Raw genomic sequence first — 26,806 nt, 5'->3', positions numbered from 1 at the left:
TAAAATGTGGATGCTGTCAAAAATAATGTCATAAATAGATTTTCTTTATCAATTAACTTCCATTAACAAATTTAAATCAACATTTGGTGTGACCTTCCTTTGGGATTAAAGCAGCTTTTGCCCTGGGTGCACTTAGTTTTTCAAGTAGCTTTGCAGGTACATCTCTTGAAGCATCTTGAATACATGGCCACAATTCTTTTGGATTTAGTCTTTTTCAGTTTATTCTGTTTCTTCATGTCATGACAGACTGGATGATGATGAGGTCAGATCTCTGTGTAATCGGGATGAAATTATAATTTGGATTTAGATTGTAATCTGGATTATTACAATTAATGATATTTCCTACCTACACATTACAGCAAAAGATAGAAATAACTGACTTAAAACCATTTTTAGCTGGTGAAAATACTAGCGTTCTAATAAATTTGGCCCCCACTGTATATCAGTGAATAACAGACTAAATTTAACCAAACATTTTCAAAAACATATTCATTCATTTAAACGTTATTGCATAAAAAATAATTGCAATTAATGATCTTGGGCCTCATTTATAAAATGTGCTAAAATCCAAACTAACATTAATTTATGAATGGTGTTTGACATTTAAAACAGCTTAGCCCAATATTAGGGTCTAAGCATGTGAATTCAAAATCTAAACAATTCTTGCCACTTGCCATTCTCAAGTAAAGGATTTGCACATTGACTGGCACTCTTTTATATATTATGTTAATAATATTAATTAGGTTTACAGGACATAGATCAGCATTCAGCTACACACAATTCAGTTTTTTTGTGTACATGTTCATTTTCGGAATCACATGCATGTGTAACGGAGGCCAGCTAGTAAGAGCTGTGTGTGTAAACTTCACTCCTCTGATCTCTGGAGACACACTAGAGACTACTGTCTTTAGTTTCCTTGTTAGCACACCCAGGGGTGTTTAAATGATCCTCACCAAATCTCTAAGGTGGGGGTCCCCTCAGGAGAAATTGCAATCACATTCTGGGTGTTGGTTGGTTTCCTTCCTCTTCCCTGCTTGGGGGAAATTGTGATCAAGGGAGAAAATGTTAGCACACCAAGAGTCGCCTTCTTTATTCCTCAGAATAAATCATTCCGAGGGGGGTAGGGGTCCACCTCAGGAGAAATAGCGAGGCTGCGTGCTTTGCGTGATGGGTAAACTCGCTACTGAGCACACCTACTTCCCATGCCGGAAATGCTGATTCAAATCCCACTCAGAGCAAGAACGAGTGGAATATAATTAGAAGCGTTATATTGGTGCCGTGACCCGGTTGGAAGTGAGGTTTAGGAGAGTGAGTGTAACGGAGGTCAGCTTGTAAAATCTGTATGGGTAAATCTCACTCCTCTGATCTCTGAAGAGGTGTGCTAAAGGCTGCAGAAGCCAGTAAAGAACCTGGAGAAAAAGCTCAATGGCAGCTTGAAGGACAAACAGCAGTCTGGGTTGTGTACTAGAAGCTGGAATGATTGGCTTCCGGAGTTTGATTCCTTTCCCAATCCTATATCCTCTTCTATGTATTCTTGTCTCTTCTTCTTCTGACTGTCCTATCACATAAAGCCCCAAAATATAACACAGAGACCAAGAGAGAGAAAATGAACAGAACCACAAAGTTTGTTTAAGTAGGATGTTCTGCAAGTAGAGTTTTGGCTGTGCCACAGTGGTCTATAACCAGAACAAACAAGGCTTGAAACTTCTCAGTTTAACATTATAGAAGGTAAAGAGACACAGAAGCTAATCTAGGCTTGGGTAGTGCTGCATGAAGTGAAGTGCAGCTGTAGACATTAAACTACAACAGGCTTGCATGACCTAGGAGCAAGCTGTGGGCAGATGTATTAGCACCTTGGTTTCCTAAATCAGACAGTGTACATTGTGCTTCCCAGTCGCATATATAAGTGGGGCAAAGTCGTAAGAAAGTGGCTACTTTTGGTAGATCTTGGGAGTGACCAGGGACAGGATCCAGATTACTACCAGGGAAGCTTACATCTTAGAACATGAGAAGTGAATGAAGTTCCGGCAGCAGATCTTCAGGACTAATTTGAGGCTAGGCATACTTCTGGTCTCTTATTCAACTAAGAGCTTCCTCTTTTTAGAGGAATCCTTTTTGGGAGGAGTGCTGGGAGGGTGCCCATGAGAGGAAGAGGGCCAAGTATGAAGATCTGGCCAGTGACTGTCGAAGCTGAAAGTAGTGTATGCAAGTTGATGTTGGGTGTAGCGGTTCTACAGGGCAATCTGCCTTTATGATCAGTGCATATCAGGAGGGATGGCAAGAATCAGTGTCAACTGCAACATCACAAAGGCCACCAAATATATTTAAGGTCACAACATAGTGCCACTTCAACACTGGAAGAGTCTGATCAACCACCAAGTCAAGCAAGTAGTGTGAAGCTATGTAACACAACTAGATAAAGATGTCTATGGTACAACATGAATACAGGTGTATAGTTGTTGCATGCAAACTCCATTGGAGTAATAAACACTAGTCCAAAACAAAAAATGCCACTTCATGATTGCCAAAATGGCAAGCGCAATGCTATACCATTCTGCACGACACATACCATAGCAAACTGATGGTAAAATAGAAATTTATAATTGAGAGTTACAATGACATGAACTTTGTTAAAAATTATTTCAGCCAAGCCTTCGTAAGCCTTCCGGTTTCCTCATCAAAAAGCAGCATAGTGTTTGAAGTATTATAGCAGAATTCTACTATAGATTCTAAACTGATTAATGTTTGCTGAATAAAAGCACTAAATCAACAATGTCTAAAACACTTTTATTGTGTTAAAAATCCCCTGAATGTACCTTGCAGTATGTAAGATTAGTGTCGTTCCTGTCCTGTCCTCTCCTCTCCTCTCCTTGTCATCTCACTTAGTGGTGCCAGTGATGGGCAAAGGATGCAATGATGTAAATATAAGTGTTGATGTCCTGCTGCGGAGAAGCTTATGCCCTAATGCTTCCATCTCTGTGACACATGCTGTGAAAGTAGAAAATGAATTGTTTTGCAGCTTGGTTTTAATAAATGATGAGATTTATTGAGTTCTCATACGACAAGGCACTCTTATATGGCTGACTTTACAAAGTGATCCACACCTTGTTCTTCAACACATCGTTCCACAAGCAGTTTCCTTTCTCTCCTTGTCAATCAGGACAATGTGGCTCGGAAAATGTTAAAGACATGTTGTACTGAAGTACACAAGCCCACAGTTACATAAGATCAGCTTCAAAAGACTAGCTGTTTGGCTGATCTCTTAGTTAAACTGCTTTTATCATGGATCTTGAAGGGACTTACAAACTGCGTTTAGTTGTTGTATAGTTGAGGTTGGTGGTAGTAAAACTCTCAGAATGCCACGGCAGAACTTAGTGCAGTGAAAACTTAAAAGTGTCTGAAACAGAGAGAGATAGAGTACCAGAGGAAGAGGAAGAAAAGTGAAGTATCTCCACGTCAGGAATGCCCCATTAGCATGCAGTGATGTGCCTGGCACTGCTGATGAATATTTAGTGAGCTCCCACAGGCAGCCACAGATTAATGCAGAATGAATTCAAGTCCATGCGCAGGCTGATTTCCCGAAAGAATGGCCCTTTATCTGGGCCTGGTTGAATCATGCTGCTTTCCTTTTGCAGAATGGAGAGAGAAGTAATTGACAGTCCTTTAGAAAGTGCCAACACTGGTGCTTTTTTGGAAAGGGTTGATTTTGAAATTACATTGCCCTGGGGTCTTTAAAGGCTGGGCTGGAAAATGCAGGCCTTTAGTTATTGTTCTAATGGGATCAGCATACCTATGGTTCCTGTTAGGGAAGCCCGTTTGTAGGAATGACATGGGAAACTACGAGAACGCCCCAACAACTCCCTCCCTTCCTCACTCACTCACTCTGCATCACACCCTACACCAACCAAAACTAAAGAGGGTAAAAAACAAAGCCACAGTATCAAGAATCCTCTTGCAATTTTGCATCCTGTTTTCATTGTAGTTTCTCTTTTTTAGTGGCTGTGTTTTTTTTAAATATGCTAAAGAGTCAATTAGCACACTATTGTGCCAGAGGACAATACTAGTAACTAGCAAATCAGTCAGTTTTACAGAGGTGCATCAGCTTTGCTTTGTGAATGACTGACTTTTGATTTTACAGCTCAAAAGACCGGTCTTGAGGGTTACAAAATAATTTACCTGAACTTAAAATATATTTGTCAATTAATCATTTTATAAATGTGTCTATTAAGGATTCATATACAAAGCCTTGTTATTAGGTATACACTATAGTCAAAGTACAAACACAAAGTCTGGTCCAGATTGACTGAGCAGTGGCCAAGAACTCCCCAGTATAAAAGGAGGTGGCTGCCTTACTAATATGTAAAATGACCAGCCATACTGTAGCTTGTATTGTTTGTATGTGTATTTTAAGAAAGGAGTCATCTAAAATAATTTATACAAGAGTAATAGACTGGCATGAAGTAATTAATCTTACGACAGTGGTTGTTTAACCATGCCTACCACTTTTTAAAGGCAGTACTTTATCTATCTCCATGAAGCAAAACAACAACACGAGTTGCTAAAGATAATTTGATGAAAGATGAAAGATGTTGATGATTTTTGGAATAAATTATTTTAAATACAGTTTTTCATTGCACATAAATCAGAAAACAGAACTTTTTGTATTAAGTAGTGTTGGGAAGGTTACTTCGGAAATGTAATAGGTTACAGATTACAAGTTACCCTATTTAAAATGTAACAGGTGTAACTATTTCAATTACTTTATTAAATGAATTTAACTGATTACATTTGAATACTTTTTGATTACTTTTCTAAATTTCTAATGTTAATTATTTTCAAACATTTGAACAAGACTGGGTCAATAGTGCCAGACATACAATAATGATTGTATTTGTATGATAATTTTGACCTCTGTACAATGTATGATCAATAATGAAAAAAAACAAATCCATAATGTAAAAAATGGTTGGTCTAGCTAAATAGCTGTATTCTGTACTTTTGACTCATGTATGATAATTTTCTTCCAAATATGATCATTTTGAGCTTTTGGCATGATACTTGGACATTTCCAATCTGGCAACGCTGTTTACAGTATTACTTAACACTGATTACTGTCAGACTTACAAAATCCAACACTTGAATTAAGGTCTTTTTTTTTAAATCTTTGCATAGCTATGATCTGATATGATTTGCATAGATATGATGGCACCTAACAATGGGGAAAAAAAGATAATCTTAAAAAAAATAAAAAATAAAGCATATACATATACCCGGGTAGGAAATAAAAAAAGTTATCGAATATATTGAATATCAAATTTTAGACCTGTCTATCAAAAACAGGCAAAGCAACAAATTAATATACCCCAGATTTTTTTCCTGAAAATATTCAGATGTAACCCCTGTTGTAATTATTAACATTTTTTTCTGTAATTAAAATTAATGTTTTTTTTTTCTCAGTAACTGCAATGCATTACAGTTACATTATTTTGTAAATAAATTACATAACACCATTACATGTAACAAGTTACTCCCCAACACTGGTATTAAGTTATGTTGAAACACTAAATATATATTGACAGAAGACTAGAAATCTGTGTCAAGAAATCAGACATTGACACCTTACACCTGATGATCATCACCTTGCTCCTTCAAGATCAACATAATCACTCACCTTTCACACAAACGCATTGTCTGGTCTTGTAGATGTTCACACCCAAGGACTGCACCAACCTCCTATAGAACTTACCTCAGTTTCCTTTGTTGATTTTCCATAATTGTTATCTCAGTGTCTGACCTCCTGTGTGTTCCCTGCTTGTTGACTGTCCTGAAAATACAAAGCCAATTATCTGCATCAAGTTACATTTACATTTATTCTATTAGCAGATGCTTTTATTCAAAGTGACTTACAATTGGGGAACACAACAAGCAATTCATCCTAAAGAGGCAGAAAAAAAGAATAAGAAAAGAGGACAACAAAGTTTCAGATAATTTCTATACTTTTTAACCTCAAACGTTCGTCTTATCTAGGTCTGAGCGAACTCTTGTTTTTTGTTTTTTTCCGGTTCAAGGCAGTTAGGGTATGTCAAAAAACTCCAATCTTTTTTTCTTCCCCAACTTCAAAATCGTCCTACATTGCTTCAGAAGTACCGACCCAGTGTTTACAAAGTGAACATACAAAGAAGACCAAACGCCCTTTGCAAAAAAAGGTAAAACAGCGATGTAGGACAATTTTGAAGTTGAAGAAGAAAACAAGGTGGGAGTTTTTCGACAACACTTAACTGTATTGACCTGGATTACACAGACTATGCATGAGCATCGCAGAGATGAGACAAGAGGAGCATTTAAAGTCAAAAAGTATATACAGTCAAGCCCAAAATTATTTATACCCTTGCCTTGACAAATTCTGACTTAAAGTTACTTTTATTCAACCAGCAAGTTTTTTTTGACTGGAAATGACACAGGCTTCTCCCAAAAGATAATAAGACGATGTACAAGAGGCATCATTGTGAAAAAAAAAAAAAAACATTTCTCAGCTTTTTTATTTATTTTTTTTACATTTGAACAAAAAGTGGCATGTCCAAAAGTATTCATACCCTTTGTAAACTGTCACTGTCTATGGGAAAATCCAAAGTTCTATACCATTCCAAATAGTCTAAGCTGTTGGACTATTTGGCTAAAGCATCCTAATTACCCTGATTCATTGGGAACAGCTGTTTTAATCAACTCAACAGGTGAAAAACCGAAGCTCTCTGCTGTTGGTTTGTGGACAGTCATGGCTAAGACAAAGGAGCTCACTAAGGACCTGCGGCTGCACATTGTGGCTGCTCACAAGTCAGGAAAGGGCTATAAAACCATATCTAAATGTTTTAAAGTTCCAGTGGCTACAGTGCCAAGTATTATTGAAAAACACAAGATGTTCTGCTGTGAAAAATCTCAGAGGATGTGGTCGGAAGCCAAAAGTAAAACCTTTGCTGGCCAGGAGGATAGTGAGAGAAGTAAAAAAGAATCCAAGATTCACCACCAAAGCCATCCTGATGAATCTGGGCTCTGCTGGTGGCAACATCTTAGCACCACTGGACCAAGGGGGACACCACTTCTCCAGATAAGGCACATAAAAGCTCGCTTGGCCTTTGCAAATGCTCATCTGGACAAAGAAGACTTCTGGTCTTCTGTTTTATAGTCAGATGAAACAGAAATTGAATTGCTTGGCCACAATGATGTAGCCTTCATTTGGCGTAAAAAAGGAGAAGCCTTCAACCCTAAGAACACCATCCCCACTGTCAAACATGGTGGTGGGAACCTAATGTTTTGGGGGTGTTTTTCAGCTGGTGGACCAGGGAACCTAATCACAGTAAACGGCACCATGAAAAAGGAGCAATACATAAAACAACAACATTAGGCAGTCTGCAGAGAAACTTGGCCTTGGGCACCAGTGGACATTTCAGCATGACAACGACCCAAAACAAACAGCAAAAGTGGTTAAGAAATGGTAAGCAGATAAAAACATTAACGTTTTTCAGTGGCCCAGCCAGTGTCCTGACTTAAATCCAAATGAGAATCTGTGGAGGAAGCTAAAGATCAGAGTGTTGGCAAGGAGACCCTCCATCCAGAAAGAGTTGGAGCTCATCGCTAAAGATAAAAAAAATACCAGTGGAGACATGCAAAAAGCTGGTCAGCAATTATAGGAAGCGTTTGATTGCTGTAGTAGCCAATAAAGGCTTTTCTATTGATTATTGAGAATGGTATGCATAATTTTGGACACACCACTTTTTGTTCAAATGTAAATAAAAAATTAGTAATAATTTTTTCCACAATGATGCGTCTTGTACATCGTCTTATTATCTTCTGGGAGACGTCTGTGTCATTTCTAATAAAAAAAGTAACTGTAAGTCAGAATTTGCCAGGGGTATGAATAATTTCGGGCTTGGCTAGATAACCTATAACCTTTAGTTTCACTCTTCCTCAGCTGGGATCGTTTAGAGCCAACTGAAGCTGCATTTAAACTGCATTTCAAAAGTTCATACTTGGAGGCACCATACTGTACATATCCATTATATGGAGAGAAATTCTGAAATGTTTTCCTTAACAAAAATAATTTCTGAAGAAAGAATGAACATCTTGAATAACTCTGTTAACTAGTGTACTTTTTATGTTGATTAATGATCTTTTACGATTTTATTGCTTTTCATAAACACTTTGTGAAGCTGATATAATCCTTTAATATTTGTGGCAATACCTCGTAATCAACCAGACTTGACTTGAGTCATACACAGATTTCAACATTCAGCGCACTAAACACAACAATAGTAACAATTCAATTTTATTTTTATTTTTTTTAAATTGTAACAATAACCATTTGCTTTGCTCTTTTTTGTTGTGCTACTACTAACACAAAACCGCAAATAAAATCAGCAAATACAATGCATCCCAATGCATTCTGGGAGTCAGTAATTCTGAGTTGCATAGTTACTCTCAATGTTCCTCAGATCACAGATTCAATTAAGTTAACAAAACTTAAATGGCTTAAGTAAACTGAACTCAAAATAAGTAAGGAATACTTTTAATATATTAGCAAATAAGACTTAAATTACACTTACTACAGTTAAGATTACTTAATTGAATTAGGGCTACGAGCTTGCACAATTTAATTAAGTTAACTTAACAAATTACTTTTTACAGTGTATCTGCATAAAATGCATGTCCTATATGTGTTTGTTATTGCATGTATATCTGCTGCCATAAAAAAAAACAATAATGAATAAAGCCCCTGGTGGGGTAATTAAGTGATAATATCTGCAGGGGAACGTCAGTCTCATGAGGGAAGAGAAACACAGCAGCTGATGCCCAGACCACCTGCTGAACCCAAGCTGCCATTACTGACACATACCTCACAACAGTAACACTATGTATATGGACAAAGCTACAGATAGTCTATCTAGACAGTTCTCTGAAACTACATATTAGGCCTTTACAGCGCTAAATCCTTACTAAAATAATCTGCATATAATAAGTGCTCTCTGATATTATTGTGAGGCAGAATAAAAATGTCATTTCAATTGTTGTAGGAAGACATCATAAGTTTCTCAGCTGCGCGCACACACATCTCACCGAAGTTTTACTTCCTAGCGCTTCCTTTTCTGCTCACCCCACCACTCCTGAACAGCCTGAGAGAATGAAAGAACACAAGGGCCAGTTATTCTCCTCCCTGGAACCAACATTGCCATAGAGACTTGCACTGTTTGTATTGCTCAACCTTGTTTTCAACTTTGCGTCTCTCCAAAGCCTTCAAAGGGGCTATTTTAAATGCTTAGCAAGAGGCCACCTTTTATTCATCACGTCACCGTGATATATGTGTGTTTTCCGTCCATCCTTTTCAAAGGCTCGGTTTACACAATGAAAGGAGGATACGTCCAGATTGTAATTGTCCCTAATTACATCTGACTGAGGGACAGAATTTTATGGCTGAGGATGTCCATTTCTCTGACTCTTTATTCCAAAGTAACCCAGCAGTGGTCAGGCAGGGGCCCCGACTCTTTTAGAAAAGATCGCAGAGTCAGTCACAAATTATTATCCCAGTCACATAACCCTAAACCATCCATGAAAGTACTATGTGAAGGAAATAACCTATTGAACCTATTGTGGTACAGATCTCAAATTTTATATCTGCCATGCTTCAAATAGTTTGTGCTTCATAGTTTGCTTCATACTTTAACTATAGTTGTTGTGTATACAACTAAATAACAAAAAAGGTATAAGTGTACAACTACTTTAAAATTAGTCTGTGGAACCACATGGAAGCTCTGCAGATTTCCACAGAATTGGAATTGACTGGCATTTACAAAGTTCTACGCATCCACTGTCCTAATGTGTTTTTGGCTAATTTGATTTTCAGCTCTCATTTCTCAGCTCTGTTTAACAATATTTTGATCCACACGGCAGATTCCTTTCATAGAGCTGTTTCCTTTACCTCAAAGTGCTGTTTCCAGGACCAGTCAGCCAGGGTTTGAATTAGCGGCTGTTACCATCTCCCTTGCATAAGACGGATAGCAGTAGCTGCTGGGAAGCACAAGTGTTACTTGCTGCAGGTCATGGAAGGTACATGTACACAGCGCCTCCTGGAGGACGACTAGATAAGACACTTTTTATCTAGGATCAGTCAAATTCATTTCATTTAGCTACCAATGCTCCAATTTCTCATTCTATTAACTGCTCCATCTGCATTTCTCTGCCAGTGGTTGTTAATCTGTGGAGTATTCTGCACCACACATATTAAATAATAATCAATGACTGTCCATAAGATTAAAAAGCATGTCAATTTAGTTTTATTTATGGACACTGGAGACTGTTTCAAATCAGCTTTACAGCAAAATGTTATTGCATCAATGTCTTTAATTTCACAAGGCCCTCATTTAATTGAAATCATCTCTCTATATACTGTATATGGACATAGGAAGCACAAAAGATGCTTTTTAAACACACTCCATTGTTGTTTTTGATGTATTTATTTACACACTTGTGCCATCTAACTATTGTATAAATGCAATATCACACTAGTAGACATGAGATATGGCTGTATATCGGCAGTTTGATGACACAAGTGTGTAAATACATAAATAACAACAGTGGAGTGTCTTTAAAAACCCTATTTTGTGCAGAACTGCTTAGTTACGCAACAATCAAATCTAAGCTTGACAGTCTAACAGCTGAGGTCAAGTCTCTGTTACTAATTTGAAAATGCCCCTTTAGAATTAATAACGAAAGAATGTTGAGTTGCTTAATTGAAAGCTTATTGTTTTGCTGCATTAAAAGCTCACTGTATTATGTGGAGTAGAGTATTACAAGAGACGGTCTGAACGAGTGTGATTACCTGCATCTAATACAGCATTCATTCTTCAGCTTAATCTCATATTCACAATAAAACATTAGTTTGAATGTCCACTGAGGAAATCATTACCTTTGTCGTTAATATACTTTCATCTGTTGAGGGTGATGTCAACTGCATTTATTTTTCACTGTAAAAGTCTTTACTGCTGACTAAAAAATACAGTCTCTTGTTGCTATCTAATGGCAGAGCAATGCAACTAAAATCACCATCTAACCTACACACTCAGTTTCTCAATACTAAACACTATTATTAAATACTACTATTATTTATAGAAAATAGAGTACTAAATACTATTATTATTTATATAAAATACAAATTTATATAAATTTAATAAATAAAAACAACAGCCATCATAAAAGTTGCTAGGCAATCCAGTCAAAAGTACACAGGCAGCGCTCTGATATACAACAATGAATTTACATAAACGTGATGAGATTTTGCCAAAATGATTTGCTCTGGAACAAATAATAGATTAATGAGACTAAAAGCTACCGGTTAGATTTACCCCACATTAATTATATCTCATGTTTAACCACTATGGAGACATCAGAGCCAGCTGCAGATTCTATAAGATGTGGCCAAAGTGAGGCTGCTCTCAATGGGTTCATGAGTGTTGAATGGTCACTGATGTCCTGGAGCTCAAATGTCTGAAAACGTTGATGCAAATTTTCAAAGAGACGTTATCTCTATTTCCAAATTGCATATTTGAACGATAAACAGGTACATTCTCACCTGAAAACCTTTTAAAACTACATTCAGTGACACAAAAACAGTAATATTTTTGATGTTATAGTGGATTTCAGCATTTAGTTAGCTAGTTAAGTAATTTCTCATTTACTTAAAGCAGCTGTGTGTAAGTTTCTTTTACCTTGAAAAATCAGGTTCAAAATCATTCTGCTGGTTTACTTACTTCTAATAAGGGGAATGGCTTCTGTTTCTTTTCTCAACATCTGTTCTTGCGGTGTGCAAGTTTTCCGAGCTGGTAGAAAATTCTGTCAGATTGCTTTACGGCAGAAACAAATGCTTGTGTAGCTATCAAATATTTCCACTTACTTAACTGTAGGGGGCTCAAAATTCACAAATTTACACAAAGCTACATACACTTGCTTTAACTTCGATACCCACACGGGTGAATTCATGCTGGGACACTTTTGCCATTTAAAAAAAGGTTAAGCAGGCAGTTTATACACTTATATAATTATGTTCCTATAATAAACATTATATTATATAGTTTTTATATATAAAAAAAAAAAAATATTCAGAGGCCGTGTATCTGAGGTAAACTTTTACAGAATGTGGCTTTTACAAGACTTCTGATATTATGTTTATTTGTTTATGTGTTTTAAGTGTCAATAATGCAAAATACTAAATCAACTAATTAACTTAACATTGTGTTTTGACAGAATAATTGAATGACCAATGACATACAAAGCAGAATCCCTTCTATTACAAGTAATGAAACAGCGAATCTAATATAAATATTAAATAGTGACCCCAGAAATTACAGTAAGTATTACATTTAAAAATAATAACACTAGTAACAACATGCCACTTGGGGCCTTCTGTGCCAATTCTTGTGATTTAATTTAATCTCTTCACTTCAAAAGAAAAACAAAATTGCTTTGACTGACCTAATCATAAATGTTAAAACTGAAATGAACTGAAAGAATTAAGAAAAGTGAAACCAGTCATTCAATATGTTGAGATGAGATTTTGTGGCTATGATCAAAATGAAAAAAATAAATAAATAAATAAATAAAAAATGTGTGTGAGGTATGTGTGTCTTCTTGCCTCAGAGTACACTGTTGACGGTTGGTTGGTAATGTGTTAAAAGTAAAGTTTAACATAATTGGCCATTTTCTTTTCTGTTTGACATTACTTTAATAACTTTTCAGCTTATTTTTTTTTAATTGTTATGCACATAAATATTCCATGAATCTCTCAGTCACTATGAGCTCATAAACAAATGTGTGTGATAACAAATTTGTTGATTATAGGTTTCTTATTATGTTACAAAAATGCAAATATCAGCTAATTGTGTCTCAAGGGAGCCCTTGCCAGCATCTTTGGTGGCCTCTCTCTATGCAGCGTCCTGCTTCATTCAGGTTAAAATGACAACTGACCCTTAATTGAGGGGTGTATAGTGAGTAGGTCACTCTTTTCCATGCTACTCAGAACACTAGGGGAGCTAAGAGCTCCCGCCATCCAAGCAATTCTTCCTGTTGAGAGACCAAGCAAGTGAGTGTGAAATAAATAAATAACAAATCCATGAGACTCATTAGGCTGCATGGAGAAAGCCTTTGTAGCAGTTTGCAGCTTGAGGCTAGTTGTTCTTGAGAATTACCGGACTATGTCAAGGCTGTAATACTGAATGGAAAACACAGAGGCTTTGTTACGCAATACACAAAATGCAGTACAATAACTGTAGCAGTTTACAGAGTTCAATGTTTCAATGTCATTCTAAATCAGAAACTTGCCACAATATTTGTATAAAAACACTAACAATATTCAAATTGACACCTGTACAACTATATGCCAAAGACCCCTTACTGATTCTTTTATGAGCGATTACGTTAGTGCTTGATAATCTATAAGTTACTTAAATCTTAAATCTTAGATGTCAAGTTAAGCAGTGGGTTAGAATAAAGCTAAAGAGCTTTAACTGAGAATAATGAGTCACTTATATGATGAGACAAAAATAAAAATGGAAACAAACCATAATATAAAATAATGATACATATGCAACAATTAAGCTTATATTATGAAACCAAAAATGAAGATTGAACACAACATTGACAGAATGTAACAATAAATAAACCATTACTACTAGTCCTAATAACGCTCATATATAAATCTGGTTTGTTTACAAACACACATTTGGTATAAATGGTAAAGAGTTTGGTGCTAAGTGCGTGTTTTGAGGAGGTGTGAGCTCTGAGGTACTGTAGACTCCAGCGCTGGTGGACACATGGCTCTTGTCCAGTGAGAGGCGGTGGAGATCAGATCTGAGCTCTGATCACAGCAGTAGTGAGCTGCTCACTGCCACAGTCACAACACTGTGACATCCATCAGGGATTTTCACTTTTCTTCTTTTTGTCTTTTTTTTTTCTATCAAACGGGTTCAGACTGAAGCATCCCTCAAAGCAGGTGGTTATTGGGTGATCTGAGGGGGTTCACTGCACCACCTATACCGGTAAGTGAGGTTCAGCTCATTCACAATGAGGGGAGAGGGAGCTCATGAATGAAGGTTTTCTCACGAATGAAACGATGTAAGCCGACACACTTTGTTTTGTCTATGTAAATGCGCTAAATTACTTTTGGTGATACTGCTGCTGCATAGCTTTCCTGCTGTTCAGACCAATAACACTCCGTGTACAATAGTCAAACTCACAAATAACGCTCCCGTTCGAATCAACGGACGCGACGCGACAAACCAGAACGCTTGCAATTTAATTAAGACGTGACGCGACAAACCGGAACGGTTTGATTACATTGAATTACACTGAATTACATTCAATTGCATTTAACGAGTCAAGTAGGGGCTGTTTACAAAAACAACGAGATGCAGCGCAGCAGAATGGCACAGAACGCAGGGGTCTCCAGACGCGCTTTTAAACTTTTAACTTCTTTTAACTTTACAAGTCGTCTTAGCGTCGCAATGACAAACCAGAACATTTCTACAACGCAGGATTTTTTTATTTTGTGTCATCGCTGACATGAAAAACGCATCTTGCGTCCTGTGTTTTGTTCCATAGCCTATGGCGCTCTATCCTAATCGAGCGCAAAAAGCCAACCTGTGCGAACGGGCCCTAACGTGTCTTTTCTCGGCAGCTGTAAAAAAAATGCTTCCAATTCCAGTGTCGACAGTGTGCTTCAGCTACAGGTGTAATCCATTTGTTTCAGGCTGTAGGACGTCATGACAGCCGAAAAGACGATTCCCATAATAAATGGAAAAGCAGACGATACGATGGACCCAGAAGCGGCGACCCCGAGCGCAGTGCGCAGCAATGATAAGAAGGTGGTGAACGAGAGAGGACAGTGGAATAATAAGGTTGAGTTTGTGCTGTCAGTGGCTGGAGAGATTATCGGCCTTGGCAACGTTTGGAGGTTCCCATATCTGTGTTACAAGAACGGCGGAGGTGAGAGATTATTCATTCATTCTTATTCAGTGACACACTTCACCTCACAAAGGCTGATGGAGTTTTTTTCTTCATGACATATATGAACAAGCCTCCTATTTATACTTTTTTTCACCCATACTTTTAAAATTGCATCTAAGTTTTACTGATAGCACTTTGGGTCAACTTTTGTTAACTTGACAACAACATGGTAGTGGCATGGTACTTTTTGGTTGTAGATACAATGCGTTTTAAAGGGCAGCTGAAGCTTTAGATTATAAAAACATAGAGAGGGGCGCATCTATAAAAAAATGGTCCTAAGTTGCATGAATTTCATTTTTGTGTATGTGATGTATTACTAAAGTCAGAAAAGGCAACAGTGCGAGAGCAGTACAAGAGAATTTATAGAGACATCAGCACACAACATACTAATAAAACCACACTACCTGGGAAACATCCAACAACTAATGGAACTTATTAAATATTTATTGTCATAAATTGATTTGTCACTCTTACAGTTAAAAATATAAACAATAGTATTAAAAGTAACAAGTTTTATGATTACTGTCATACATCTAGTACTTCTTTTGATTAGGTTTTGTATGAATTCATTAAATAAATTTGCTAAGTCTCATGGATGCCCATGGGTTGAGAGGTATAACTTTATGTTTCGGTTTTAGGTGCTTTCTTCGTGCCTTATGTCATCTTCTTTGTCTGCTGTGGGATTCCCGTCTTCTTCCTGGAAACAGCGCTAGGTCAGTTCACTAGTGAAGGAGGCATCACATGTTGGCGAAAAGTCTGCCCGCTCTTTGAAGGTAAGCCTTAAGCCACTTTAATAAATTTTAAACCATATTATTCTCTTTATTAAATTCCTATATGTTGAGCTGAACATACATTGACAATGAATGAGTATTGGTTATGTGTCCTCTTATAGGCATTGGCTATGCGACCCAAGTTATCGAAGCCCACCTGAATGTTTATTATGTGGTTATATTGGCTTGGGCCATTTTCTACCTGTTCAACTGCTTTACAACAGAGCTACCCTGGGCATCATGTGGTCACTACTGGAACACAGGTTGGTTCATTTGAGGATTAAACAAAGCATTTTTAAGAGCTATGTAAAACATTTTAATGCATCAAAAACTGACAAACTTGTTTTAACAACATTCTTTTAACTTTCTAGAAAACTGTGTGGATTTTAACAATGAAAGCATTGCCAACCTCACCAACCCATATGCCACATCACCAGTCATAGAGTTTTGGGAGTGAGTATGATTCTGACTGTTTATTAGCATTACATATTGTACATATTCCTAGTAACATCAGTATTTGGCAGTTGTTTAGGGCAAAGCCCTAAAGAGAAAAAAATCTGGCATCACCAGCAGTTCACAACAACAACAAAAATTAATATGCACAGTAACACACTGGCTTTCCAGGCAACTTTTGGCACAGTTCATGTGCAGAGCAATCGACCACTGCTTATTATCCATGGAAATCCATAACCTTTTTCACTGATAATTTGTCATTCTTTTTGCATTGCTGTTGTCAACAAGCATCAAAAGGCCACTTTCACAGCTAGGAATGGTATGGGCACAAATTTGGCCACAGTTGGCTTGGTTTTTTCAACACAGTTTCAAAAGTCAATGCCAAATACAGAGGAAGCAGTCAAGTCCTAGCGGTCAGACAGTTCTCGCATGTTGTTGGCCTCAGTATCACACACTGAGCATGTGGGCTCCTAGTACTGAGAGAAGCTGTCAGTTCTGAGGTTGAATGGTGAAGGTTTGTTCAAAGGGGGGCATGGCTTAGGCAGTGGATGTCACCCAAGAACATGTCAAAGATGATAAATGGCATTGCAAAAAAGAGAATTGTGGCTGTCTCTCGCAATCTCACAATTTATTGCGTCAGCACCAGTCAATGTTAAACAAAACTTTAGACCACCTTTAGGATGAATAGTTGGGAATGTGAAGTTGACTCTCCTGGAAGTCAAAGGCTCTTGGAATTTTGATGGATGTCATTGTAACTGTATCATTGTTTCATGGCCATTGTACACTGTGCGCATAAGGACGTGTTATTTAATGGGATTCACATAATTTATCCAGATTTAGAGCTAACCTTAAACCCTCCTCATATGAACCTTGCAGAATGTAATTGCAGAATGTAATGATTGAAAAATGAAAAATTACTAATTTCAGAATGTTTTCCCTTGTAGACGCCGTGTTCTCCGCATATCCTCTGGAATTGAAGAAGTTGGCAGCCTTCGCTGGGAACTTGCTCTCTGTCTACTTATAGCCTGGGTCATATGTTATTTCTGCATTTGGAAAGGTCCCAAATCAACTGGAAAGGTAAAAACAAAAGGTCCAGTGACCAGAAATGGGGGTGAATGTGTCTAGATGTTAACCAAAGTGTGAGAAGTTGAGTTGGAGATGTCTCAATGAGAAACTTGAATGAATGGGGGAACTTAGCACCCTGATGTTATGTGGTCAATTCAGCGCAGAATCAATTGGGTGAGTGAGATGTGCATTCCGACCTCGCAAATGATGTCATCAGCACGATTTGTACAGTATGTGTCACTACAATGAGAATCCAGCGATTTAAAAGGGCTCAAATGCAAACATTATCTGCATAAAGTGTTGAGTCTTTGAGGGAACAATGGCACTTTGAGACTTCAGACATAGGTCGAGTGAATGTCAGCTGTCAAAACTAGCGACTCGCATATCAGACAGACAGGCATCAAAAAGGCCATTGAACAGAAATGGGCAGGCTTCCAGAAAGTGAACGGAAACGTAGGTGCACAAAGGTGCATCCTCACAATAACCAAATGGTTTATTGGTAAACTCAAACCAACCTACTGTGAAAAAGCGCCTTTGGAAAACAAACAGTTTGCATTATTCCTGTGTCTGGACCGCAAAATAAAGCTCTGGCCTTCCTCTACCTTCGCCTTGTACCCACAATCCATTGCATTATGAGGGCCTGTGTCCCTCTGCCAATCTCTGCAACTCAGTCACTAGCCTTCCTCTGGATTCTATTCTTCCAGCAGCCTTTAAGAAAGTCTAACGGACTCAATGAGCCAGAAAGAAAGTGGAAAGAAAGGAAGAGGGATGTGTGGGGAAAAATAAATGGGTTCACATTGTACAGGTCCAGGAGAAAAGCTCGGCAGCAAGGCCTATATCTCCTGAAGTGGCTTTTGTTTGGCCGTGAAGCAAGGGGAAAGAATGCTCCTTCATGGCGAGGCTTTAGCAGCCTGTCCAAGATTGATTTCTGTATTCACAAGGGGAAAGTGGAGCGTTCATGAGGAGCATGCAGAGTTCCTCCACTCGCCTCTTCCCTTCTGTGAGGAATTATGTCTGGCGGATAGCAAACTGCTTTCTTCCTTTCCTTTGACCGCTATACAGATTGCAGCATTCAGAACATTTGCTAAGCTGTTCACCGCAGGTCTTTGTGGCTGTTTGCGATTCTCCCATAAGCCAGCGGTAGATTTATGGCATGGGGCTGACCTGTGAATGTGGGGCTTAAATGTTTGACCAGGGAGAGTTGGGAGAAAGTCAGCGTGTGTCAAAGTCTCACGGCGAGTTTAAACATTGCCCCATTCATTGAGAAAAACCACACGCATGCATCTGAAAGCCTAGCGGGGATTCACTCATTGCAGTGGCCATGGTTTTTGGATATGGATATGTAATCATTTTACGAGACTAATTGAAAAGGGTGTGAATTAGTGAGTTGGACGAGCTTTGCCTCGCTCATACTGTGAGGTGCATTTGGATTAAAGGATCTCCTTTGTCAACGCGCTCACTCTTACAGATCTTTGCTTAACACGGTTGGTTTGTTTTATCCCACTGGATTACTTGGTGAAGCAACATTAACAAAGATTTACATCGATCTCGCATTGCAGTTCAAAGCATGTTGGCGCAAATTAGGTACTTCCTTGGTAAGGAAGCATTTGTAAGCGAAAAAAGCTTCCTGTCTTTACGTTTTATTAACTTGAAGCGTCGACACATTTGTTAACCAACACGAAGATGTGTTTGTTGTCATTTAGTACAGTAAATTACCCAGGTCAGATTGAAACTGTCGGCAATTGTAAGCTTCTGTGGCACACATTTTCCCACACTGCCAACACAACCCAGTTGGGCTCCTTCTAGAGGGAAACAGGGTAGAAGCTTTTGTGTCCAAACCCTGTCTTGTCCTCGTATGGTCTTGACCGGGTGCCAGACGAACAAGAACCTAGTGCCGCCCCCAAGGGTGGTTTTGTTCACGGGTCTGAAAGACCTTCAAAATGTTGAACTCATTTCTGTGGACCGTGAATGGCTTTTTGCAAAAGCATCTTAGGTTCTAGAACTTGAATGTAGTGGAGAAGAATCATGCCGTGATGTTCTAACGCTGTCAGCGTGATTGCGCCGAGGTTTCGAGCCTCTGTGTGTCTTGGGAGACAAAGCTCTTACACTAGTTGGTTGAGACTTGGTAATAATTCAAGACTATGAACATCATGTTGACAAGTCACAACATGATGGTGGCCTGGCTATTTTTGTCTTTTTGATGTGCTGTGTTGCACTGTTGAGTGTTTTCTCCATCAAAACTCCTGGCTCAGACCTGCATCCCTTCCTTCCCCTGAGAGTAACTCTTTCAATCGGCCCCCAATTAAGGCTTTGGGAGAGAACCTGCCCCCTCTGGCAGACCCTCAGAGCACTCCGTAACCCCTTCACGTTAAGTGCACTGCTTCATTCACTCACTCATTCATTTGCTCGGACTCTTTTTTGAAAGGTATACTAGTTGCACAGCAAGACAGCTGATTTGCACATCATAAAGGACAATAAAAAAAAATCTCGTGTTCAGTCTTCAGATCACAGACAGTTTGTCCCATTAATTTTTTTTACCCATCAACATTTTAAACGAATACTTCAAAAATTAAGATTCTGTTAATACGTCAAACCTTTAAAGCACTTTCTATTATACACATGTTTCAAAGCAGCTTTACAGAAAGTCATACTGGTATGTCTGTAGTGCCTAAATAACAAGGGTTCCTAACTCTGGACCTATTATCAAACTTGCCTGCTAGTAACTTTGTGGTATTCCTGAAGACCTTGATTAGCTTGTTCAGGTGTGATTGATAAGGGTTGGGGTAAAACTCTACAGAAAAGTGGATCTTGAGGGCCATAGAGCAAGTTTAATGCTGCGTTCACGCCATGTGGTAATTCCCAAAATTCTGAGATGACAACACGTGACATTTTACTCATAGCTTTCTTGGACTCAGAGTTAGCGCCAAAATGAGTCTGGCGGTGGTCAGATGGTACACCAACTCTCAGAACATTCTGAGTTTACAAGTTGTAATAACGAGTTTAGGAGCACGTGAGGGCTTTGCCATTGATAGTTTTGCAATAGAAACACATAATTTAGATCGAGTAGAATGTCACTTGTTGTCATCTCAGAATTACGACATGGCGTGAAGGCAGCTTTAGAGCTGGCCGATATGGTGATGCATAACAATTATATGAAGTATCCTCCAAATTTAGATCTAGCTACACTACCAGTCAAAAGTTTGGGGTCAGTAAGAGTTGTAATGTTTTTAAAGAAAGTCTCTTATGCTCATCAGTGTTGCATTTATTTAATCAAAAATATAGAAAAAAAAACTGTAATATTGCGAAATGTTATTACAATATAAAATAATGGTTTCTATTGTAATATACTTTAAAATTAAATTTATTCCTGTGATGCAAAGCTGAATTTTCATCAGCCATTACTACAGTCTTAAGTGTCACATGATCCTTCAGAAATCATTCTAATATGATTTATTATTAGAATGATCTATATTGGATATATATATTGCAAGAGTTGCCCTGCAAAGTATTTTTTTAGAAATTGTGATATTTTTTCAGGATTCTTTGATGAATAAAAAGCTCAAACGAACAGCATTTATTCAAAATATAAATATTTTCTAACAATGCAAGTATTTGCTATCACTTTTTATCAATTTAACACACCCTTGGTGAATAAAAGTATTATTTTCTTTCAAAAAAAAAAAAAGAAGAAGAAGGAAAATTTACTGACCCCAAACTTTTGACCGGTAGTGTATATTGTTCCTATTTTGTGTAGCAGTTATATGGATGCGATAGTGTCATGAGCAACAAGTTTAATTTGAATGTAAAGTTGTAAAGTAGCATCTGTTGTTTTCACCAGATTGAGTTTTACTAGATTTTGATTAAACATTACAAGGTCCCTTGTATTTGTAATTAATTTGTCACACATACAGTTAGCTGTCTTATCACTTCTACCATATCACTTCATAACAAGAGTACAAGTCATGTAGATTGCTTTAATGGTTCTGTATTGTGTTCTTGTTTTTTCTTGTTGTCGGTCACAATAAACTGTTGTTGTATGGAAAAGAGCTGCATGATGATACAAATTTTCTGTTTCAAATAATGACTGGAAAGAATAAATAATACAAACACAAACTTAAATAAGTACTTCTATTTACATTCCTGCAACACTGTAATTACGTAACTTACTGCACGTTTCGCAACCTATGTTGCAACTTTAACTTAAATTTTTCTTGGTGTAAATGTACAGTGATTTCTTGCACCAACTGGTTTGGATACAGTAGATCCAGTGTCTTCAAATTTTGCCTAAATGTTTATATCTAGTAGAATGTGAACATGTTGGTGCAACTACCTTGACCTTTATTCATGCCCATGGAAACTAAGCCTTGTTTTTCCCTCTGCAGGTGGTGTATGTCACTGCAACCTTTCCTTATTTCATGCTGTTGATCCTCCTTCTTCGAGGAATCACGCTGCCAGGAGCTGCTAATGGAATTAAATTCTACCTGTACCCTGACATCTCACGTCTGTCAGACCCTCAGGTACGAACAATTTTGTCCTGTGTCACTGTAATTCTTATGGATTTAACACCCAGCTGTTTTTTATTGCTAGATCAACAGCAGTTTGTGTATTTTTGCAACTTTGGAGACCCATGCAGTTTAGTGAGTGGCATCCGCTGTTGTAAAAATATCACTGTAGTAAAACAGTGCATTTGTTTCTGACATAAAGCAAACTGTCTTTTATCTTAGAATTTCATACCTGCTCAAAAAACATACACACTCACTTCTGTGAAAGAAACAGAAGCCATTCATATTGTTACAATTCTCATTGTTTATTATACTTCTTCCATTGCATATGTCAAATTAACAAAAATTGAAATTGTGATCCCTTTCCCTGATCCCTGTGATCCCTGCTCCCCTGCTGTATAGGAAATAGTCTGTTAACATCTAACATTGTGTGTTTCAGAACAAACGTGCATCAAATGCAATTGTTTTTACATTCACATAATCTCCAACATTTGATAATTACAGAATTTTACTTGAAAGGATAATTATTTATAAACCTGTTGTCACAGAAAGTTAAAGGTCTTCCTGCAGTTTTACGCAAAAATATAAGTTTGCAGGCAGACTTGGTGCTTAATAATCATCCTCTGTTGCAGGTTATGAAGGATCATATTTGATTTATATGATGCGTTTATGACAGAAATTCAGTCTGTAAAAATTGTATTTACTGAAACCATCGATGGATAGATTTGGTACAGCTGAAGATATAAGTAACACAAGCATGAATCTTTAAAATAGTTTTACTATTTTATGGCTTGCACTTAAAGGGATTTTTTTTCATAATCATCAATTACTTACCCTCTTGTCACACCAAAGCACAATGACTTTATTTCTTCTGTGGAACACAAAAGATGAACATTTGAAGAACTAAGGCCCATTCATACCATACACTCTTAAAAATAAAGGTGCTCACAGCGATGCCATAGAAGAACCATTCCGGGTTCCACAAGGAACCATTCAGTCAAAGGTTCTTTGGAGACCATCTCTTTCTTACCTTTTTATAATCTGAAGAACCTTCTTTCGCCACAAAGAACATTTTGTGAAAAGTTCTTCAGATGTTAAAGGTCCTTTATGGACCCATTTAGACAGAACGTTTTTTTTTTTTTTTTTATGGCATTGTGAAGCACCTTTATTTCACCTTTATAAGAGTGTAAAGAAACTCTATAACCATAACATTTTTAAAATGGCTCTAACTGGAATCACTTTCAGAGTGTTTTTCCCAACTGAGAAACTATGAAAGCATTGACAGCCAATGAAAATGTTTCTTACTTTAAAGCAAGCACCCTGCACTGCATAATATTCACTGAACACAATTAAGACATTCATTCAAAATAAACAGAATATTGTTGTCTGTTGGTGTGGGCACCAACATAGTTTCCATTATAGTTATTGTAATGAATGACAAAGATTCGGTAACACTTTATTTTACGGTCTCTCAACTAGTTGCTTATTAGCATGCATATTACTAGAATATTAGCATTTATTAGTACTCATTAAGCATATATTAATGTCTTATTCTACATCCCCAATCCTACCCAATACCTAAACTTAACAACTACCTTACTAACTACTAATAAGCAGCAAATTAGGAATTTATTAATTGAAAAGTAGTTAATAGTAAATAAGTTCTATTCTAAAGTGTGACCAAAGATACTTATTATGCAGTGACCACCCATGAACAATGTCATGAACTCTGGATTTTCCAATCTAATTATTCAGAAACATTAATTATAATCTGATACACTAATCATCTAGCCTGGACTAATAGGTGACAAGCATGTATAACCACAATTAATTAATGGCTTTTCATTTGACTGCATTAGAGCCAAAAATAAATAAGCAAAAAATAAATAAAAATCCTGCTATGAAGTGAAAGGCAAAGAAATATGAAATCACTTAAATGCATCAAAAATAGCATAAGCTGGAACTTCTCAAGTGGAGCTCTATCATTCAGAATTAATAAATGCATAAAGAAATTTAAGATTTGAACTCCTGAGTGAATATCTGAAGTTCTTAGACTGAGAAAATGCTTGCTGCTTTTTCAGATCCAGAATTGTCAGTCGTATAGTAGTTCTCCCTGTAAATCCTTTCCGATAGCTTTTTTAGACTGTTTTTGCAACTGTGACATGATTTGCTGATCCTTCTGAATGACTGTGAAATCTGCCTTTTATTTGAGCTGAAATATTTTTGTTGCTGAAGGTGAATTGAACCGTTCCAGTTGATTGCTAGCTTTTTTTAACGAAGATAGCCACAATATCTACAATTTAAATGTTAGGCTACAAACCTGTAATCATGGAAAATGTAAAAAGAAATCTGGTAATTCATTCAAACTAAACAAATTTTGTCCATTTAAAAGGGATTAAGAATGACATTAAAAAAGTTTGCTTTCCAATTCCAAATGAATTGATGCACTACAAGGAAGCAGTGCCAAGTTCTTCAGGAAGTAGGACGCTCTCAGGTCATTTGGTGGGATTACAGGATGTCCACACATGGCTGAACCTCAGAAGTGGAGATCAATGTGTCATGCTCCACAGTTTCATCATCCCAGTGAACAGAAAGTAGGACTGAAGGAATGTATGTGAAGTAGCATCGATAGCCTGAGAGAGCGAGCGACATAAAGGAAATGTGGAGAAAGAGAAAGGGTGATAAAGGGCTGCTGTTTGGCGATGGGGGCGCCTCCGACACCAGTGTTTAATTAGCTTTCATGCCACACAATAAGAGGTCTGTTCACATTCTCTATGCTCCGTTGTTTTATTCACCATCTTCCTTTACAATCTCACCACGCAATTCAGTTTTCTGTGCCAGAAAGTTTCCATCTCTGTTTAAAACGGCATGTTTAGAGAACAGAACACTATACAAGTATGCCTAATTTGGATGAAATCAACTTTTAGTGTTTTCTGTGGTAATGTGGAGGACTTCATGAACTGTAGAAGTACTACATGAAAATGTAAGCTACAAAACTCTTAAGTTTACTAATATTGCCATGAACTTCATAGACACAACAATATGCAAGATAGCACAGCCTGTCCATATGGCATCTGAGCGATTTGGCTTGATTCTAAGTGAGAGATGAATTTGCGCCAGAATGCCATAGTGTTGGACGCACAGCCTTTGACATCAACAAAAAAATATATGGGAAGCATGTTTTCCCTTCTTCTTTAAAGCCATTAATGCATAATTATCATTATATGGTTTGTTGGGTTTTATAAATAGCATTTAGAATTGATATTTCCCTCATTAATGACAGTCTAGTGTTAGAATCATATTGAACAACATGTTTTGGCAGATTTAGAAATCAAAATGACACATTTAAACTGACAAGTTTGCAATCAAAATGTTCCTTTAAGATGCACTTCCTGGCTAAAACAAGACAAAACAAACCTCCAAATTAGCCACAACATCAATAAGCAGCTTTTAAAGAATGTAGTGTTGTGTCCGAGTAAAGCCAAACCAGAGCATTCGCACTGGCCGAATGTTAAACAGAAAAGACGTAAATGACCGTCCCCATCGAATGGATGTTCTTGGAGGGAAGTTGCACTGTGTTTGTGAGGTCAGAGGGGTTACCCTGGTTACCCGCTGGAGGAAGCAAATACTGTGAGTTGTCAATTGTTTTCTAAGTAAAGGAGATTAGTGGCTCAATGGTTATGTGAGAGCATTTTAAAGAGGTGCTGGCTTCGTTTCCACCGACTCACATGGATCCCCTATGGCCACGTTTTTACACATAGCCTCTATGGGGCAGAATGACTCTATTCAGAGCACTCGAGCTCTACGAGAACATTTTTGTCTGTTGCAGCTGAGAGAATTTTACATCAAAACCAGAAGCCAGTTTTCCAAGAAAGTAGTTGTTCTCAAAAGTCATTGACTGTTATGTGCATTGATGTTGACAGAGTTGTGAAACTTCCTCTTGCCCTTACAAATTTAAATTAAATGTCCTGAATTGTTGGTAAAACAGGGTATTGGGCACTCAAGGCTCATCAATGCATGACGGCAACAAGGGCTATCCCGTCTAATTTATACCAAATATACGCTGATGAGTCAAAACATTGAGACCAGTTAACAAATGAAGCAACTATCATTGATCATCTCCTAAAAAGGCCACATATTAAGATCTGAATAGACTGGATGGTAAGCAAACAATGCATTTTCATAATCTTGCTGGATGCAGGAGAAATGAGGAATTAAGATCTGAGTGACTTTTACTATGGCAAAATTGTTGTGGCAATGCGACTGGGTCAGAGAATCTGTAAAATAGCAAGGCTTGTGTCATCTGAGGAGGGACAAACCAGAAACAGTGTATTGGGCACCCAAGGCTTATTGATGAACAAGGGCAACAAAGGCTATCCTGTCTGGCCTGAGTCATTAAAAGGTCTATTGTGGCACAAGTCACACAAAAATTTACTGCTGGCCATGACAGAAAGGTGTCAGAACACACATACACCTTTTCCAGCAGCATGAACCGGGTGCTAATTTAGAGCCAGTGTTATTCGAAGTTCGGAGTTGGTTCAACTGGAGAGCTTTCTAAGAACCGGTTTGCCTTTCCATGCGCTAGAGAGCCACCACAGTGCCAGATCGTATGTCACTGAATACATCTCATTGTACCAGGCTTGCTGAAGATACATTGGCAGCGCGCAGACTGACCGGTGCATCAAGGCACCGCAAGAGAGATTGGAGAGCAGACAACTTTAAACTTACTGAATTGCTCTCACGGTACTTTGACTCCTCATGCCGTTGGGTCCACACAGCAGCAGTGATCCTCGAACAAGCCTAATTTCAACAATGGTGGACATTACATTGTTATTGATGTTCATGGCTTTGCGAACCTACATCGGCATCCAAGCACAGTGAATCTAACATGTTTACATTTAGCTGCTATTTCAAAAATGGTGGTCAAAAGTTTCTGTTAGTCTTGTTGGTCACGGTAGCCCCGCCCCTAGC

General features: G+C 37.8%; 1 protein-coding gene across 1 annotated transcript in view; it reads left to right on the top strand.

Moving 5' to 3' along the window:
- The first annotated feature begins 13,866 nt into the window (after window positions 1-13,866).
- The window catches only part of slc6a11b (solute carrier family 6 member 11b), a 39,555-nt gene continuing 26,615 nt past the window's right edge, over window positions 13,867-26,806 (top strand). Inside the window, exons 1-7 of the mRNA XM_073825982.1 lie at window positions 13,867-14,078; window positions 14,789-15,024; window positions 15,684-15,818; window positions 15,938-16,078; window positions 16,187-16,268; window positions 17,213-17,345; window positions 21,716-21,850. Of these exons, the coding sequence (XP_073682083.1) occupies window positions 14,802-15,024; window positions 15,684-15,818; window positions 15,938-16,078; window positions 16,187-16,268; window positions 17,213-17,345; window positions 21,716-21,850 (849 nt within the window). The 5' untranslated portion in view covers window positions 13,867-14,078; window positions 14,789-14,801. The remainder of the gene's footprint in view (window positions 14,079-14,788; window positions 15,025-15,683; window positions 15,819-15,937; window positions 16,079-16,186; window positions 16,269-17,212; window positions 17,346-21,715; window positions 21,851-26,806) is intronic.

Source organism: Garra rufa, chromosome 20 (assembly GCF_049309525.1).
Source record: "Garra rufa chromosome 20, GarRuf1.0, whole genome shotgun sequence".
NCBI lineage: Eukaryota > Metazoa > Chordata > Actinopteri > Cypriniformes > Cyprinidae > Garra > Garra rufa.
Note: the sequence above shows the minus strand (reverse complement) of the source record. Positions and strands in the feature narration are given on the sequence as shown.